This window comes from Cyprinodon variegatus, unplaced genomic scaffold (genome assembly GCF_000732505.1).
Source record: "Cyprinodon variegatus isolate N-32 unplaced genomic scaffold, C_variegatus-1.0 Scaffold24, whole genome shotgun sequence".
NCBI classification, from domain to species: domain Eukaryota; kingdom Metazoa; phylum Chordata; class Actinopteri; order Cyprinodontiformes; family Cyprinodontidae; genus Cyprinodon; species Cyprinodon variegatus.
This window is the reverse complement of record NW_015150477.1, coordinates 1,969,805-1,986,160: the sequence shown is the minus strand read 5'-3', so window position 1 is coordinate 1,986,160 and position 16,356 is coordinate 1,969,805. Positions and strand designations below refer to the sequence as shown.

Here is a 16,356-nt window from a genome sequence, read left to right as displayed (position 1 = left end):
GAGATTCAGGGAGAGGAATGTTGGGAATCCTCCTCGGAGCTCCTTGGCTGAGCTGACATCCTTCAGGGAACATCAACCATCATTTCTCCTGATCTGGAAACATTCTCCTGTTTACCGGAGAACGCCATGAGGAAGGTTCTGTTAGTGAGGATGATGATGATGATGATGATGATGATGATGATGATGATGATGATGATGATCTGCATATTGATCCCAGGTGAGGAAGATTCACCTCATTTTCAACAATCTGGAAAAGAACAAAGCTAAAGTGTCTGAAGGACAGAACCGATCATCCGTCCAGCCTCAGATGGATCAGCTGATCAGAACCGAGGCCTGGTTCTGACCCGCATGACCCGGCTGGTCATCTTCTGATTGGTCATCTGGGTCCGTTTAATCTGAGCTTTTCATTAAATCTTTAATATTTAACAAACTTCTCATTTTGGTCCCTAAACTTTGTAATTTTCTCGGAGCAGCTCCTGGTGGTTCTGGTAGAACCCGTCCAGTCATTAGAACCGGACCTGTGATGTGGCACAGACAGACGGCTCCATCGTAACTCAATCCATCGATCAGATAATTGGATCAGGCTCGGTTCCTTAATCCCTCAAAGATGACGCTAATCCCCTCCACCTGTCTCCTCCAGTCCAGTTCTCTCTCCATCTTCCAGAACTCCAGGCTCCGCCTCCTTCTGGCTCCGCCTCCTTGTCCTCAGGGTTCCCTGCTCTGCTGATCTGCATCCAGGCTAACCATGAACCCTTTAGGCCCAGTGATGTCACGCTGCCCCAGCTGCTGAGGCTGAGACATTACAGGCATCCGCTTCATCAGATTAATTCATCTTTTAATCTGTTATTAATCCATTTCTCTATCACACAATGTTTTCATTGGTCTGATGTTAGAATCCTAAATGTTTTTATAAAACCTTAAAAAGAAATAAGACCTGAGCTCATCATTCCCTGTTTAATTAATTAGTCTTTCATTGATTTACTGCAGTGAACAAACTTTTCAATCACAGGAGGAATAAACGAGCTCTTCTGCTTGCTCCTCTTTCTCCTCCTCCTCTACTTCCTCCTCCCGCTCCTCTTCCTCCTCCTCTTCCTCCTCCTCCTCCTCCCGCTCCTCTTCCTCCTCCTCTTCCTCCTCCTCCTCCTCCTCCCGCTCCTCTTCCTCCTCCTCTTAATGATTTAGCTGTATGTTCAGATGGTTTCTCAGACACAGACGGAGCTGCTAACCGGACTCCTCCTCACCCCAGCATCCCTTGCCAATGGTTGTCATGACAACTGCCTTTCTTGTCCTAGAAACAGGATCTGAAGTCTGCTGCCTTCTTGTGTTGTTTGATGCTTCATTTGATGGAGACCAAAATAAACCGAAGCAATGAAGGATCTATTCTCACGTTTCCTTCGGTCAAACCCAGCGGCTGGTGGAATTTTCTTTAAATAGACGTAAACCAAAAACCAATCAAACATCAACTAAGTTAGTATATTTATATGAATGCCAACAACAAAAAACATTATAAGACTTTATAAAAACATCATTCCATATCCAGGTTTACTTTCTGTCCATAAATCCTGCCCCGCTGAGGCTGTGAAGGTAAATCTGTGTTTGGTCCATTATTGCATCACAAACCTAAAAAATTAATAAACCAGTTTAATAATTGAGAAGCTGTTAGTCAGCTTTAGATGTTTTAATATATAAAGAATTTGTTTATTTAAGAGCAACTATGCAAATAAACATCTAGAAAAGTAGACTAGATTCTATTATTTTCCATGTGAATTCCAGGTTGTTCATTCTACTTTGCCTTTTCTATAAAGTGCTTTAAATCAGTCCTAGCTGTCTTTATCAATGCTGGATCAGATACTGATGTTTGAATAAGGAGGCAGGATAAAGCCTTAGCAATCTAAAATGTTCACATTCGTTTTTTTGTTTTGTTTTCTAAATTGAATTATTTAAACATTTCAGCAAAGATAACATAAAATAATAAGTTCAATCTGTGACTTTAATTTGTAAATAATGAAAACCACCGACATGCAATCAGTTTATCTGGTGAAGATCCTCATCCATCCAGGTCAGAGTCATTTTAACAAAGTTAAAAAACAATCTACTGGACTTTGTTTCCAAGATTGAAGACGTTTCGCTTCCTTCCCGCTATCATCACAACCCCCACCCCTTTACAGGAGAACAGAAGACCTCTCCTATTTAGCCAGGCCAACAACTCCCTCTAACGACCCCCCTTTCAGAGACATAGACAGGTATGGGGCATTGCAGGCTAACAAAGAAGCCAAACGACCCCCATTCCAAAGGGGGGGACCCGTTCATCCGTTTCTATTTGCATGTTTTCTAAACTAAAACCAGGCTTTGTTGGGCTGCTGGATAAAACCTGGAACTAAACGCTATTTCTGACATTTTGAATTGAAAAATCTTCCTGGATGGAAGAGAAACGTCTTCAAACTTGGAACCAAAGTCCAGAGGATTGATTTGAACTTTTCTGTATTCAGGATTTAACTTGCAGCCATGCGTGTCATGATCTGCCCTGATAGCTCACCTTAATTACTTTCACCTGCTTAACTCCGCCCAGCTCCCAATCATCTCTCATCTCGTCCAACTGCCGGTTTCCCTCATATTGGGCTCAGTTCCAGCTATCAGGGCAGATCATTGCTTTCTGTTCGTGTCTCATCTGTCAGTTTTGTTAATGTAATATTTATCTCCAAGATTCATGTTCCAGTGAGGAGTTTATTCTCTAGCCAGTGTCCTCAGGCGAGTTGTTCCCTGACCAGTGGTGAGAGCGCCTCCTTGTGGTTCTGATTTCCTGGTTCCGTTACCTCTCATCCACCGGCCCTTTCTGTCCCTGCCTGATCTGTTCACCTGAACCGCGGTTGGACTCCTGCTGGATTCTGCCTCCTTCTGTCTGAGCTGGATGATTGATGCACTGGACTCTAAACCTGCCTTCACTCTCTGATGATTCCTGGAACCTGGATCTGTCTGTTCCTGAGTGGATCAGGACCCCTGACCGGATTACAGAATTACTCCAGTCTGATCTGAATCCCAGTCCCGCCTGCTCACTGGGACGCTCTGGGCGGCTCTCGTTGGCAGAGCGTCAGCTATGATGGAGAGCATGGACTGAACTGTTAGACCAGGTAAGTGACTCACTCTGATAATCCTCTCCTGCTCAGATGATCGTGGTCGCTTACCTGTTTCTCCCTAAAGCAGAGTGGCCATGATTGCCCCGCCCCCTTCCTGCAGCCGCAGGTCCACAGCTTCTGTTCTGTTCTGTTAGTCTTAATAAACGTTTTGGAATTTCCTACTGGTTGTCTCACCTTGAATACTGGGTCCATCTGTCCCGTCTATGACCATGTGACCTCTAGATCCGACATGTTGGGATTTTAAAAAGGTTCCTATGATAAACAAAGCGATTCTCAGTTGGCTGCAGGAGTCTATGGCAGCCTTAGGTCTGTCTGCCCCAGGGCAGCGGCGGCTACAGCGGAGCGCACCACCATCAGCGTGTGACTCAATGAAGTGTAGCGGTTTGTTCGAGTCTCCTGACTGGAAAAAAGCGTCCCGGCTGTTCACTATTTTTTCCACCTGTTCAGTCACTAGTGAACATTCATGAACAGACGCCGCTGGTCAGACTGAAACGTCTCTGATCAAAGAAAGGAGCCTGGAGACTGAGAGCAGCTCATATTGAACCAGGATTTATTCTCTTCAAACATGATCAGATACTCGGCAGCAATGGAGACACCAATGTCTGGATTAAAGTGAACACCCATTCGTTCTCATTCAGCAGTCAGGCTAAGGCATGCACAGACAGAGACCGTGGTTCATGCTTGCATCGTCCTCCCCCCTCACTGCTGGGGGAGGCTGGTTATACTGGGCGGTACAAACTGGAGATTAGATACAAAACCAGCAGAGAAACATTTACAGAGATCAGAATAAATAATCTGGCATCAGTCAGCAGTTTGAAATGAAAAGGCCTTCAGGAGATGGGAGCTTGGTTCCCATAGAAACCTCATCCTCAGTAATGCTTTGCTTGAATTAACATTTAAACCTCAAACTTCAACAAATCCTCCATCTTGATCCAAGTCACCTCAGAATCTGCAGCTGATTCAGAACCGACTGAATACAGGAACCAGTTTCTACAGGACTCCGTCCTAAAGGGTCAGAACAGGAACCAGCCCAAAGCCGGGGTTGGGGTTGGTACCAACCTGCTGGAAACGGCTCCGCTGATGAACACGGGTCAGAGCGCGGGCATCAGCCAATCAACATGAGGCCCAACAGATCAGAGTCACAGTCCCAACATGACCCGGTTCTGCTCCCACAGCGGCTCCGGATCCATATACTGGGTAGATCCGTGTCTTATGAGGAGTCTGAGTGTACGACGGCGGGAGAGAAGTTCTGCTGAAATACGCCTGGAAAGAAGTTCTGCTGAAATACGCCTGGAAAGCATCTAATGTCAAAAATCAATTATTGTTTATTTCACCAGTTAGACGGAGGATTAGGGCCAGGCTGGAGGCTTCTTCTTTTTATACGAGAATAAAGTTTTATTTTATGAAAACTGAAGCAGCTCTTTCTTCCCTAAACGAAGAATGTGGAGCATCTTATGAGGTTATACTTTGGCATCAGTTTAATAAATAAGGAAAAATTAAGTCCTTTAGCATCAAATGATCATCAGTTTGAACTTTGAAACAATTGTTTTAAGGACTTTGAGCTGGAAGCTTTGTTTCTGAAATGGGTTCTGCTACAATGACTTCATTCCCTTCGAAGGTTTCTATCTGGGCCCCGATACTCCGACCTAAGAACCAGAACCTATCAGTGGATAGCTGATAGGTTCTGGTTTTACACCAACTGGACCTGGAACCAACCAGCTTCCTTGTTTTGGACCTGGAACCAACCAGCCTCCATGATTTGGACCTGGAACCAACCAGCATCCATGATTTGGCTCCTGGAACCAACCAGCATCCATGATTTGGACCTGGAACCAACCAGCTTCCTTGATTTGGACCTGGAACCAACCAGCATCCATGATTTGGCTCCTGGAACCAACCAGCATCCATGATTTGGACCTGGAACCAACCAGGACCCCCCGTGTAAAGCTGGGGTTAACTAACAGCCACCTGTTATGTTCAGAGTGAAATAATCACCACCAACCGACTGCTGGATCAGGATAGGAACTGGTTTCCATTCATTATGGGATGTTTCCATAGCCTAGAGGGGACTGATGTTCAACGGACCAAAACATGCAGTTAGGAATCCATGTCGCTACTGATTTCACAGCGTTTCCTTCACTAATCAATCACCAACGCTATTAAATCTCCTTCAGGACTTTTCATTTCTAATTCAACAAAATAAAATAAACTGATGCTTGGAAAGTTTTTCTATTTACACACTTCTTCCAGGTGACCCAGAGAAGAACAGCATGAAATAAGTGCAGGTAGTGATATGAATGTGGTCATGTTACAGACACAATGTTAGCATCGAAGCAGTAAAGAGAAACAACAGATTTAACTGTCAGTTTCTAAAATGTGGTCCAGATACAGCAGAAGAACCTGAGAGGTAGCAGAAGCAAAAAGTTCAGAGCACAGAACAATCGGTTAAAACAAAGCATCCAGACTGAGCCAAACAGAACATTTTCATCTTTACTTGCATAATGTGGTTAGTATAGAGGCATGCTACAATCGGGACAGGAGAGGGTCGAGCAGCGGCGTGAGTGAGCTGAAGGCGATACGTCAAAATGCGACATGTTTCTAATTTCAGGTTCAGATAGTCCAGGTTCCTTTGTTCCTCCACCACCTTTACCCAGAGACATCCATCCCAGACAAGTGATATCTGCTACAGCATCGTCCAGAGGGACATTTCAACGAGGGTTCAAACAGATCCCTGGATGTAAGAAGACTTCCACGTCTAAAGAGACCAAAAAGATTCCTTAGATAGATGAAGTGGCGTCTAGTGGCGACCATGACATCATAGATCTCCCATGGCATTGTGCAAAGATCAATAAATGGTGCTAAGAGTCCTCCTGTGGTCTTTGTACCAACATGTTGAGGAAATGGGCCTTCTGTGAGTCTAAAGACCTCAATGGTGAATACAGAGAGAACCAAACTCACCAATTTCACTAGGACCTACTTGCTTTACCATGAAATGAAACAAAATGTAAATCCCTTTATTGTCCCTCATTGGGGAAATTCACTCTCTGCATTTAACCCATTCCCTTGGGGAGCAGTGGGTTGCCATTGTGCGGTGCTCAGGGAGCAGTGTGGGTTTAAGGGTCTTGCTCAGGGACCCAGAGTGTCAGTCTGTGGGGCTCAAACCAGGTACTTCCAACCTTCTCAGAGCACAAGCACACGACTCTAACCACTAGACCATCACTTCCCAGAAAGCAGAACGTAATGACCAGGGAATCCCTGTGAGAGTAAACACCCCCATGGAGGGTCTGTAGACTGACCTGCTGGGTACAAAAGGAAAAATAGCAGGTAGGCAGACCTCCTTTTCATAATGAGACTGAGGTGGGTTTGTTCTGGATGATCTTGAGAACACAGAGGCATGTACCAAGTCTGGAGAGATCTTTGCACCCATGGTGGAGGAGATCTTTAATGAGGATATGGGTCTTAGAGCCATGGTAGCTGATGGAAACCACAAAGAGCCCTCTCATTGGTGGGAAACGCCCATGGCAGGTATGCCCTATTTCACATATAAGCCCCATTTACAATACCCTTTAGACACGGTAACCAAGACAACTGTTGAGTCTAAACGGTACGGAGAACTGAACCGGACCGGACACAACTGGCTCGGTTCTCAACGAGCAGACCGCCTCATCTCCTTACAGTCAGCCTCCGTAATCATTCCTAAAGATCCTAGCTTCCCTACCACGCCGCACGATTTCCAGTGATGATTCAGCTCAGCAGTGTGATTAACCTCAACGTCTGTCATTGTTTCCTGCGTCTGGAAGCTCTGATTAGACGATCGTTTGTCGTATCCACTTCCCAAAAACCGACTCTGTCAAGTAATTTCACCAAAGGCTGCCTTCTTCGCCTGACTCTCTGCAAACTTCCTGAATGTTACGGGCGCCGCCATGTTGGTTCGCTTGTTTCCCTCTAGAGAGCAGTAGTACCGTAGATCGCCACTAGGAGGCGAGGAACCGTGCTAGCGTGGTGCGTAAACGGACATAAGGAACCAAGCTCGGCAAGGATCGGTTTCAGAGGGGAGTGGAAATGGGGCGATAGAGACCTATACTGGAATCACAGATACCCATAGTGGCTATGACCAGAGAAGGGTTCCTAGAGAACATCAAGAGCCATGAGGATTGGCTCTTTCCTGCTAATGGTCGCAGGTTCTAAGGGAACAAAACAGTAGGTTTTTATGGTGGACTTCAGGAACCAAAAGGAACAAAGGAACCGGGACCCAATCCAGACACCCTTCACCGAAATATGTCTAGAAAACCTGTTTTTTTCCTTCCTCTGGCGGCGAAGAGGCCATCGTGTTGTTTCAGTGTTGAACAGGACAACCTGAGCTCAACCATCGCTGCCAAAACCTGCCACACAGAACCACAGCGAGGACGAGGAGAACTTTCATCTATTTACAGTGTTTCTCAGGCAGCCGTGCTGCTGAGTGAAAGTACCGTCATATGTAAAGGATGTAAACATGCACAGGTTATTGGAGATTCTGGTTCTGGTACAGCTCAGTTCATCTGGGTTCATTCCAAAGAGTTAATTAGCATGCACAGAGGTCAATGTTCCGGAACACCATGAAGCCACTGAAAATGCTCCTTATTTCCAATTACTAAATAACCAGGTTTGATTTCAGAGTTTGGCACCAGAAGCCCTGCAGGGCTGCAGCATCATCACAGACATTTCATTCACTGTGGGGCTATAAATCCTTCGTGCAGCTACCTGTCCAGCCAGGTGTGAGTTCATTGTGCAAACTGGAAGCAGTTCTACATGAAGCAGAAGGGGTGAAAAGGAAAGACCTTTTACACCTAAAAGCCTGGTAGCTCTAACAGGGATCCCACACACGACACAGAACCTTCCTGATGTCCTAACATTCAGCTGACAGGTCGCTGCTGATGTGATATAAGTATGAACTTATATGACTGTTGGTAATAAGTTGTGGTTCAGACCCAAACGGACACGTCTTCATGGTGAACCTGCGGTTCTCCCGCTGGAAGCAGCTCGGTGCGGAAAGCTTCCTGCAGGGAGAGGAAAAAAGAGTCGACTGCTTCTGAGGCGAAACGAAGCTAAACTCAGGAAAGCAGATCAGAGAAATCAGGAGGAGCAACGGATCCACGATCAGAGCCAGAAACACCCAGAGATGCAGAGTAGACGTAACCTTAGCTCCCTAATGAATAGAATCATCTGAGCCATCACTGCAGGCCCAGTAAGCAAAGACGCTGCGGTCAGACAGATTCATTAAATATGGCTGAATGTGAGGCTGACCTGGGATCAGTCGCTACTGCAGCTGACTGCAAACATCCGGCTCAGAAGACAAAGCTGAGGGTTTGAAACCAGAAGCATCACTGGAAGGAGATGAATGTAGACCTTAATCAGTCAGAGTTTCCTCATCATAGCAGATGATTAGACATTCATTTAGTTTGAGTCAAATCTAAGGAGAAAAATTGATTTTCTGTCATGTTATGGTGCTAAATTTGGACTCAGAGTCACTTTAGAGGGATGCTTTATCAGGGCTGGAGGCCATCAGGTAGGAGATGTTCCAGCTGAATGTTGATGATAACCTGAATCTTTCTGCTCTGCAAGACGCAACAGATCTAGTGTGTCCAGTTCCTTCCCAGGATCCAAAGGAGATCCTGGGATCTACAGAGTTCTGGGTCTGCCTCTGTGGGATGTGGCCCCAGAGGGAGGAGTCAATGCTTTAGAGGAGGAGCTCCTCCAGGAGGATGGTGGAGCTCCTCTCCTTATCCCTCAGTCAGAGTCCAGCCACTCTGCAGAAGAAGCAAATATCAGCTCATAGATCCATGATTAGTTCTTCCATCTAAGGTCCGTCTATCCGGACCGCGGATGAGCGGTTCATCTAGAGCTTCAGCTTTCAGTCCTTCTTCCTCACCAAAGACCAGAGCAACACCTTGACTCTAACTCCTCCCTAAGTCTGAGGGGAGACGTCCATTTTGTCCTACCCGGGTGTCCGCTCATAAGAAACGTTGAATTAGCAGGGTGTAAAATTAGCTTCACATGGATTACCTGAGTTCTGATGATGTGACCGACTGAACACCCAGAGGACCGTCCAATTCAACATGGCGTCTGACTGACCTTGTTCTAGTAACCAACCGGAGCCAAAACGCAAGAAGCAAACCGGATAGTTGGTTCAGAGAAAGGTGAGAAATAAAGAACCTGTGACCTCCAGTGACCTTCTGACTAATCCAGTTATGTTTGTCAGTTTTTGCTTCACAGTAAAAGTTTCATAGCAGCTTCGTCTCCCAGATTGTTGTTTTTTGGCATCAGAGCGTGAAATCCACCGGCCTCCTTCTTTCACCGTCTGAATAATGTATCGTTTCCAAAGAGAGACGCCTGATTTCATGACGGGAGAGAAACCAGTCAGTAAGCAGCCATCCGTCGCCCTGCTCCTGTCAGGCGGTGCGTTGGGACAGAGGCGGCTGCTTCTGTTGGAGGTAGAGCGTCAGGCAGATCATGCTCAATGTCGTGCAGAAATAAAAGAGACGGGAAGAGAAGAACGGCGGTGTTTCCATCCGGTGGCGATGGGTGGAAATGATGGTGCTTCAGAGACGGGGGGGCGAACCGTGCCGTGTTTGGATGTGGTTCTGATCATCGACTCTCTGTGCAGAAACATCGGATCAGGATTTCAAAATCCCTGCAGACAGAGAGAGGAGAGCTGGCAGTGATGTTTGCAGAAACTCCTTTGGCTCCTGTGTTTCAGGCCATTAAACGTCCGTTCATACTTACGTCCCCAGTTGAAGGCAATTGCTGCAGTAATGATAGCAATCCCTCCTAAAATGGAGACAACCGACAGCACCAAGGCATTGCGACCCAAACGGCGAGCTCCGTCCACATTGCCCTGTTGCAGGCTGTTCCTAGACTGAAGGAGAACAGGAAAACATTATGGAGGTGATGACCAGATATTCCTTTGATCCAGGAAAGGGTTGGACGACGTACCATCAAGGAGAAGGTGAGCGCTACGATGTTAATTGGCACCAGGGGGCAGAAACAGGACAGGATGGCGAAGAACAGGTAGTCCCTGGGTTTGGATCCGTTCCCAGTGACCTCTGTGATGGCACTGGGCTGGCGCGTCAGCGAGGGCCTCGGGGAGCCCATCGCCAACGAGCCGGACCGGCTGCCCAAGCTGGGCCGGCCATTAAGATGGCTGCCTGGTTTAACGTGAAACTTGGGCGACACAGAGGACACTACGGGGGACGCTTTACTCCTCACAGGAGTGACGCCGTTACCTGGAAGTAAGAAATGATGAGAGAAAATAAAAACCAGTTAGCATTAAAGGCTAATCTCAAATTTTCAGGATTTGATGTAGTTTTGACCAAAGAACAAGACTTTGACAGGAAACCGATGAAGTCAGGATTGCAATTTCTATACATTCTTTTTTATGGCACTATTGGCTCATCATTTTTACTCTGAATGGGGGGCACAGGGGGGGACATGCAGCAAAGGATGGAATGGAACGTGGGCTGGCCACGTCGAGGACTAAGGCCTCTGTACCTCGGTCGTGCACGCTAACCACTGCACCACCGCAGCATGCTTAAGACTTTATTTTTTTTATCTCGTGAAATGCTAATGTAAACAAACAGTCCCCTGGAGAAGCAGTGGGACTTTTTGCAGGAATCATGTCCCTCCTTCATAGTTTATTCTGATAGAACCGAATAAAAAGGTTTTAAATTCACTGCTTCCTCCTGCTGTGCAGCTCCCTCTAACTCCTCTGCATAGTTAATGCTAGTTTCCATGGTAACCTGGAGGATGGTGGATGCCTGTCACTGGAGCTCTTCCATGTTTTTCTTTTTGACTAGATGCAGGAAAAAGTAGATATTAATGATCTAGATTATATTTATGCTGTTTTCTACACAAAATAGTTGCTCTCTATTGTTAAATGAAAGAAAAACACTCAATGATTACAGAAATACCTAAATCTGACAAAAGCAAAAATGCATAGAAATTCTTTGAAAATGAAACCAATGAATGTCAGACGTAATTTTTCACTGAATGATTTAAAAAATAAATTTATTAAATAGTCCTGGACTCAAACGACGGTCCCTTTATCATTCTGTTGTCCAGCCTTTAGAGTCAGTCTCTGCTATCATTGGTTCCTGTTCTTGTCCGAACATGTATAATTCAAGTTTTCAGGATCCCGGACAACCCCCCAAAATATATTTAAAATGAGTTTATTTGTAAAGTGTAAACATTTTATGGTTAATTCTTTAAGCTAGATAACATGCAGTGAACATGTTTCAGACACTTATTTGAAGGTAAGAAAAGAAGTAACAAATTTTTAATGTTTTGACAGATTTGATGGACAATGACACTAATAACCCTGTTAGAAAAGCAGTCACAATAATTTACATGAGAATATTAAAACAATTCAATTAATTGATCTGCATCACATCCAATCCTGTCTGAGGGCAGCTTGCAAAAAAAAATATTGATTGATTCTGTCCTTCAGTGGATAAAATCTTTGATGTTCCCTAAATTGTATAATTTACATTCTCAGGATCCCGGACAAGCCCCCAAATAGACTAAAAAAAAATATCATATGAACGGTTAAACATCTGATAGGGGTTTGATTAAGATGGAGAGTAATTAAATTTCATGGCATGCAGTGAATATTTCAGACTCCTATTTGAAAGTTGCCAAGACAAATCAAAACGGGAATTGCTTACGTTCCTAATATATGCATGTTTTTCAGATTCCTTGTTCATGTGTGGCGTTAAACAGAAAGCCATTAGAATAACATCACATGAACAACAGCTCTTCTTAATAAAGAGCTGCAGTCTGGAATCGATGGCAATCCTTCAAACAGACGGACTAATTGCTGAAAAGTCAGACCAGCAAAGTGAATCAATCTGAGGTTTCCTTTTCAGCGGAGCTTCTTTACTCGTTACTAATCAAATGTTTCTGTGGACCAGAGGAGGACTTACTGGTCTCTGTGCTCTCACTGATCACCGTCAGGTGGTCGATTGATTTTTCTTTTTCTATCTGTCTGACCTCTGGGGCTTCTGTAGTTGCCGTAGCTGTTTGCTGCTCCTCGCTGGATGCTTGAGGAGTTGCAGCAGGCGGGAAAGCCTCTTTGTCTGGCTGTTTGCTCGTTGGCTGCTCCTCCTGATGGGTCTCCTCCATGGAGCTGGATTGTGGGGGACCACTGGGACTGGTGGCCATTGGGCTGGTCAAACGGGGGTCTGGTGAGGACAGGCTGAAGGCAAGGCTCGTTCTGGAAAGAATTCAAGATGGAATCAGTCATCTGGCTTTAATGGCAGCACCTAAGAAAACAACAAATATATCAACACCCGATCAGACAGACCGAAGTTTAATCAAAACAGCAAACAGAGAAGCTTTATGGTTCATGTGTTTATGGAAGTCTGTATGTCCTTAATACTCTTCAGAGGAGGAGGAGTAAAAATGTCCTTTTTTCTGTCTTTCAATTGTTTTTCTAAACTAATTCTGGTTTTTTTTAGGTGTGTCCGTCAAGATTTTTTTCCCTGACTGGTCGGCGTCCTTAAAGTATCTTCACACCAAACGCGAATTTCGCAGCTGCAGCAAAAGATTCCCGGTATCTCTGAGTAGAGTGCAGATCTAGAGCGAAGCAAAGCGGAGTGAAGCTGATGGTGAATGCAGGGAGGTTAATGGTCTGATTTTGAAAAAGTTGGCGACATCGGGTCGCTGCCGGATTCGCTCATAAGATCCAGACAGAGAAGGAGCACGGCAAAGACCTGCTTATTTTATTAAAAATGGAAGATAGGGAATATAATGTTGAGAAAGGATGAAGTGGGAATGCTGTGAAGAGGAAGTCAAGTGGCTTTAACTAACATCCACCTAATTTGAACTAATCCTCGCCTGTTTGCATAACCAGGTGGAAAAACGAATAACTGAGGAACTGTAAACCCAAATTACCTGTGATACATCATTTAAAAACTAGAACATTGGGTGAGTAAAGCTCAGCCCAAGCTGCATCATGACTCAAAGTTTTTTTATTCTTGAAAATCTTTTTTGAACAGCAGTAATAAAGACATGCATGAGAAAAGGCAGGTCTCATTTTATTACATCATGTCGACCAAAACTGCAGAAAATGTCAGACTTCTATCTACGACAGTTCCAGAGCTGCAGGGGTTTGAACTTTTTTATATTTTTTTATGTTTTTAAGTTTTGCTAAATGCTTTTACTCAACTATTTGACCCACAGAATAACACTGAAGCATTTTTATGGCCACAAACATTTATAAAGCAAGTATTTTCCACTTTTCTTTCACAATCAGTGTATATAACAAAATGTAACATTTATAAACCTAAAATAAAATAGAAATCTATAAAAAACAGTGAAACTGCTGCTTTTAGAGCTAAAATAAGCCCCAGTGTCTTTTCTGAGCTGTATTATTTTTTTCGGCCTTAGACATTGTGATAAAATAACGTTAAAATGATCGGAGCGTTGTTAGTAAACGGCTTCGCATTGATCCTGCCTCAGCTCTGAGTTTCACTCTTACGCAATCCGGTAACACGGCTCTGCTTTCTATAACCCAGCTATGTCTGGGTCTGTTTGAATCCTTATTTCATTGAAATAACCATGACCATTGAAAGCACCATGTGACCTTCATGGCCCACCCAGTGGGACGGATCAAAGGAGCTTCAGGATATGAACCTCTCTGCTCCTCACCAGTTAGAGCTGAAGGAGCCTCTGAGATGAAAACTTCACATCCAGCAGCCTAGACTGGACTTTTCCAAGCTGGATCCTGACCTGGATCCTGACCTGGATCCTGACCTGGATCTTCACCGATATCGGTTCTGATCCTCAGCAGCTTCAGATGTGTTGGACCCGTCTGGTTCTTAACACCTGCAGGATTTAGGAGGCCCTTTAAATGTTCATCGGACCTCATCTGAGGCCCGGTTTCATGCATCATTCTGACCCATCTGGACTCTTCAGAACCGTCCATAAACTCACTGACCGCTAGGGAGCAGAACCCCTCCCCCGATTCTCTCAGAACCATCAGCTAACTACCAGAACCTGTAGGTCCACTTTCAATAGAACCTTTGACGGCTCTCAGATGGAGAACTGGACTTTAATCAGTAGAACTCAGAACTTTATTGGTTCTGCTTCAAACCTAACAGATAACTTCTGGGTCAGAACATTCTGGAAGCTTGAATGATGATGTTTTCCACGCTGACAGAACCGAGGACTCCCAGAGCAATTAACCTGCTGTTCCTGCTTCAGTCCGAGGATTAACAGATCGGACCCGTCAGAACCACCGAGGAGGCAAACATGAAGTCCAGCCGATGGTTTTAGCTCTGCAGCAGCAGTGCCGGTTCTGTTTGGTTCCGATGAATCGGATCAGAGTTTGATTCCCAGCCTCCTGCATCGATCCTCTCTGGTGACATGAAGGCCCACCAGAACCAGATGGAGGCTCAGGGTTCTGGAACCCGACCCAAAGGGATGTTCTGTCGGTGGAAGGTTCTGATGGAGGAGATAAAATCCTTATCGGGTCAAGGATGCAACCTGATCCAGATCCGGGCTGATCGGGTCTGCCTGGAATCCGGGTCCAGGCGGTCCAGTACCAGCTTTGCGCTGCTGCTGAGGCCCGGTCCAGATGTGGTTCTTCACCGACCCGTTCATGTTCTGAACAATAGTTGCTCCAAAGGAGTCATACCTGCTGATCCTGGATCAGAACCGGAACTCAGGGGTCATCTGTGACATCATCAGAAGGTTCTCCTGCAGCTGACGTCCTTCTGCTCACTGGATTTCAGAGGTTCTGGTCCCTCAGAACCAAACGGCCCGGTTTCACCGTCTGGATCAGGAACATTTTCCTGGACCCTGCGGTTCTGATGCACATCTGGTCTCCAGAGAAGGTTCTGGATTAAAATCGGATCCAGGCCTGAGAAAAGGAACTGATGTTTGTCCCCCTCCCCTTTTCCCCAAAAAATGGGTGGAGCTTAAGAGCAGGAAGCGATAATGTGCTGCTCTGATTGGTCGATTCAGACGGAGACCCAGTGAAGAACCAGAACAGCACTGGGACTGGTTTGTTCAGAGAAGGTCCGATCTTTACTTCTGGTTCCTCCCATGTAAACAGAATCCGTTTGGTTTGTTCTGATCCAACAGAATTTCAACCCGACCCGGTTTCAGGTTCTGATGGAGGACCAGGATCAGGTCCAGTCTTACTATAAACTTTTCACACTTTTTATCAAATCTGAAGACAATTCAAAATAAAACTAAAATCACAGTTTGTAACTTTTGATTTGAAAGTTTTAATAAATAAAAATAATTTTCTGAGAAATTGGATCCTAATTTCTGTAATTATTTAAATAAAAGTAGAAAACGTTTCTATTTCTGAGTGAACAATAGAAATAAAAGGAAAATTTAAATAACAAACACTAAAATAAAATTAATAATAATGAAAAAGCTTTAAATGTGACACATTGAGTTAATTTGTCTCCCTGCGGTTCTGATCATCCCATCAGGTCCAGTAGATGGAAGCTGGTCTGAGTGATTCCTGCTCCAGAACTGGATCTTTTATCGGATCGGAACCGAACCCAGACATCAGCTTCCATCTCTGTCTCCTCTGGGACAGACGCCAGACCTCTGGCTGCTTCCAGCATTTTCTAGAAGCCTTCCTCCAGATGAGCTGCAGGTCCAGGAACCTGGAAATGAAGCCTGAGAGGAACCGAGGAGAGCAGCTGAGCTCCAGCAGAACCCACCATGAGCATCGCAGAGAGACAAAGGGAAGGACGCCGTGACACACCCACTCAGGACACAGCAGCAGCAGGTCCCACACCGAACTGCCTTCCTCGCCTCAGGAGGAGCTCACCTGGTTTCAGTCCATGGCCAGCAGCAGGCTGAGGCTCAGTGTGGGTCTGCAGCAGGTCCAGGAGGTCCTGCCTGAACGTCAAACCGATGTGAGAGAAGAAGGTGGAGAAGATGGAGATGCTTTCAGCTCGCAGCAGCCAGGCAGTCGCTTCTGCTGCAGCACAGTCGCTGCAGCAGCTTCTCCTTCAGCAGCAGGAGGTGGGAGTGTGTGTGTGTGTGTGTGTGTGTGTGTGCAGGAGCAGGTTAGTACACAGACATCATGAGAGGAGCTTTCAAAATAAAAGCCTGCTCGGTGAATGCACGTATGCTGCCTCTGCTTTGGTGGACCTGATCTCCAGCTGCTCCTCTGTGGGATGCCCAGGCTCTCATGGCTATGGCGCGCCGAATGAAAAAAATT

At 45.5% G+C, this 16,356-nt stretch overlaps 1 protein-coding gene across 2 annotated transcripts; it reads right to left on the bottom strand.

Annotated features, from left to right (window-relative positions):
• Positions 1-7,068: 7,068 nt before the first annotated feature.
• Positions 7,069-16,152, bottom strand: LOC107096544 (proline-rich transmembrane protein 2-like). 2 transcript variants are annotated; one of them, XM_015393259.1, is made up of 5 exons: positions 15,851-16,152; positions 12,092-12,381; positions 10,107-10,396; positions 9,897-10,029; positions 7,069-9,804 (listed from the first exon to the last, which is right to left on the bottom strand). In XM_015393259.1, the coding sequence occupies exons 2-5, from the start codon at positions 12,327-12,329 to the stop codon at positions 9,788-9,790; spliced, it is 678 nt and encodes a 225-aa protein (XP_015248745.1). In that variant the 5' UTR covers positions 12,330-12,381; positions 15,851-16,152; the 3' UTR covers positions 7,069-9,787. The 2 variants fall into 2 exon arrangements, with proteins under 2 accessions (XP_015248745.1, XP_015248737.1); XM_015393251.1 differs by having other exon boundaries at positions 15,961-16,152.
• Positions 16,153-16,356: the final 204 nt, after the last annotated feature.

Bases quoted from the DNA above. Each gene is read 5' to 3' on its own strand.
- LOC107096544 (XM_015393259.1), bottom strand. From the start codon at position 12,329: ATGGCCACCAGTCCCAGTGGTCCCCCACAATCCAGCTCCATGGAGGAG. The intron at 10,397-12,091 runs GTAAGTCCTCCT...TCTTACTTCCAG, and splicing joins CAGTGAGAGCACAGAGACCA to GTAACGGCGTCACTCCTGTG. The intron at 10,030-10,106 runs GTACGTCGTCCA...GTTCTCCTTCAG, and splicing joins CGCTCACCTTCTCCTTGATG to TCTAGGAACAGCCTGCAACA.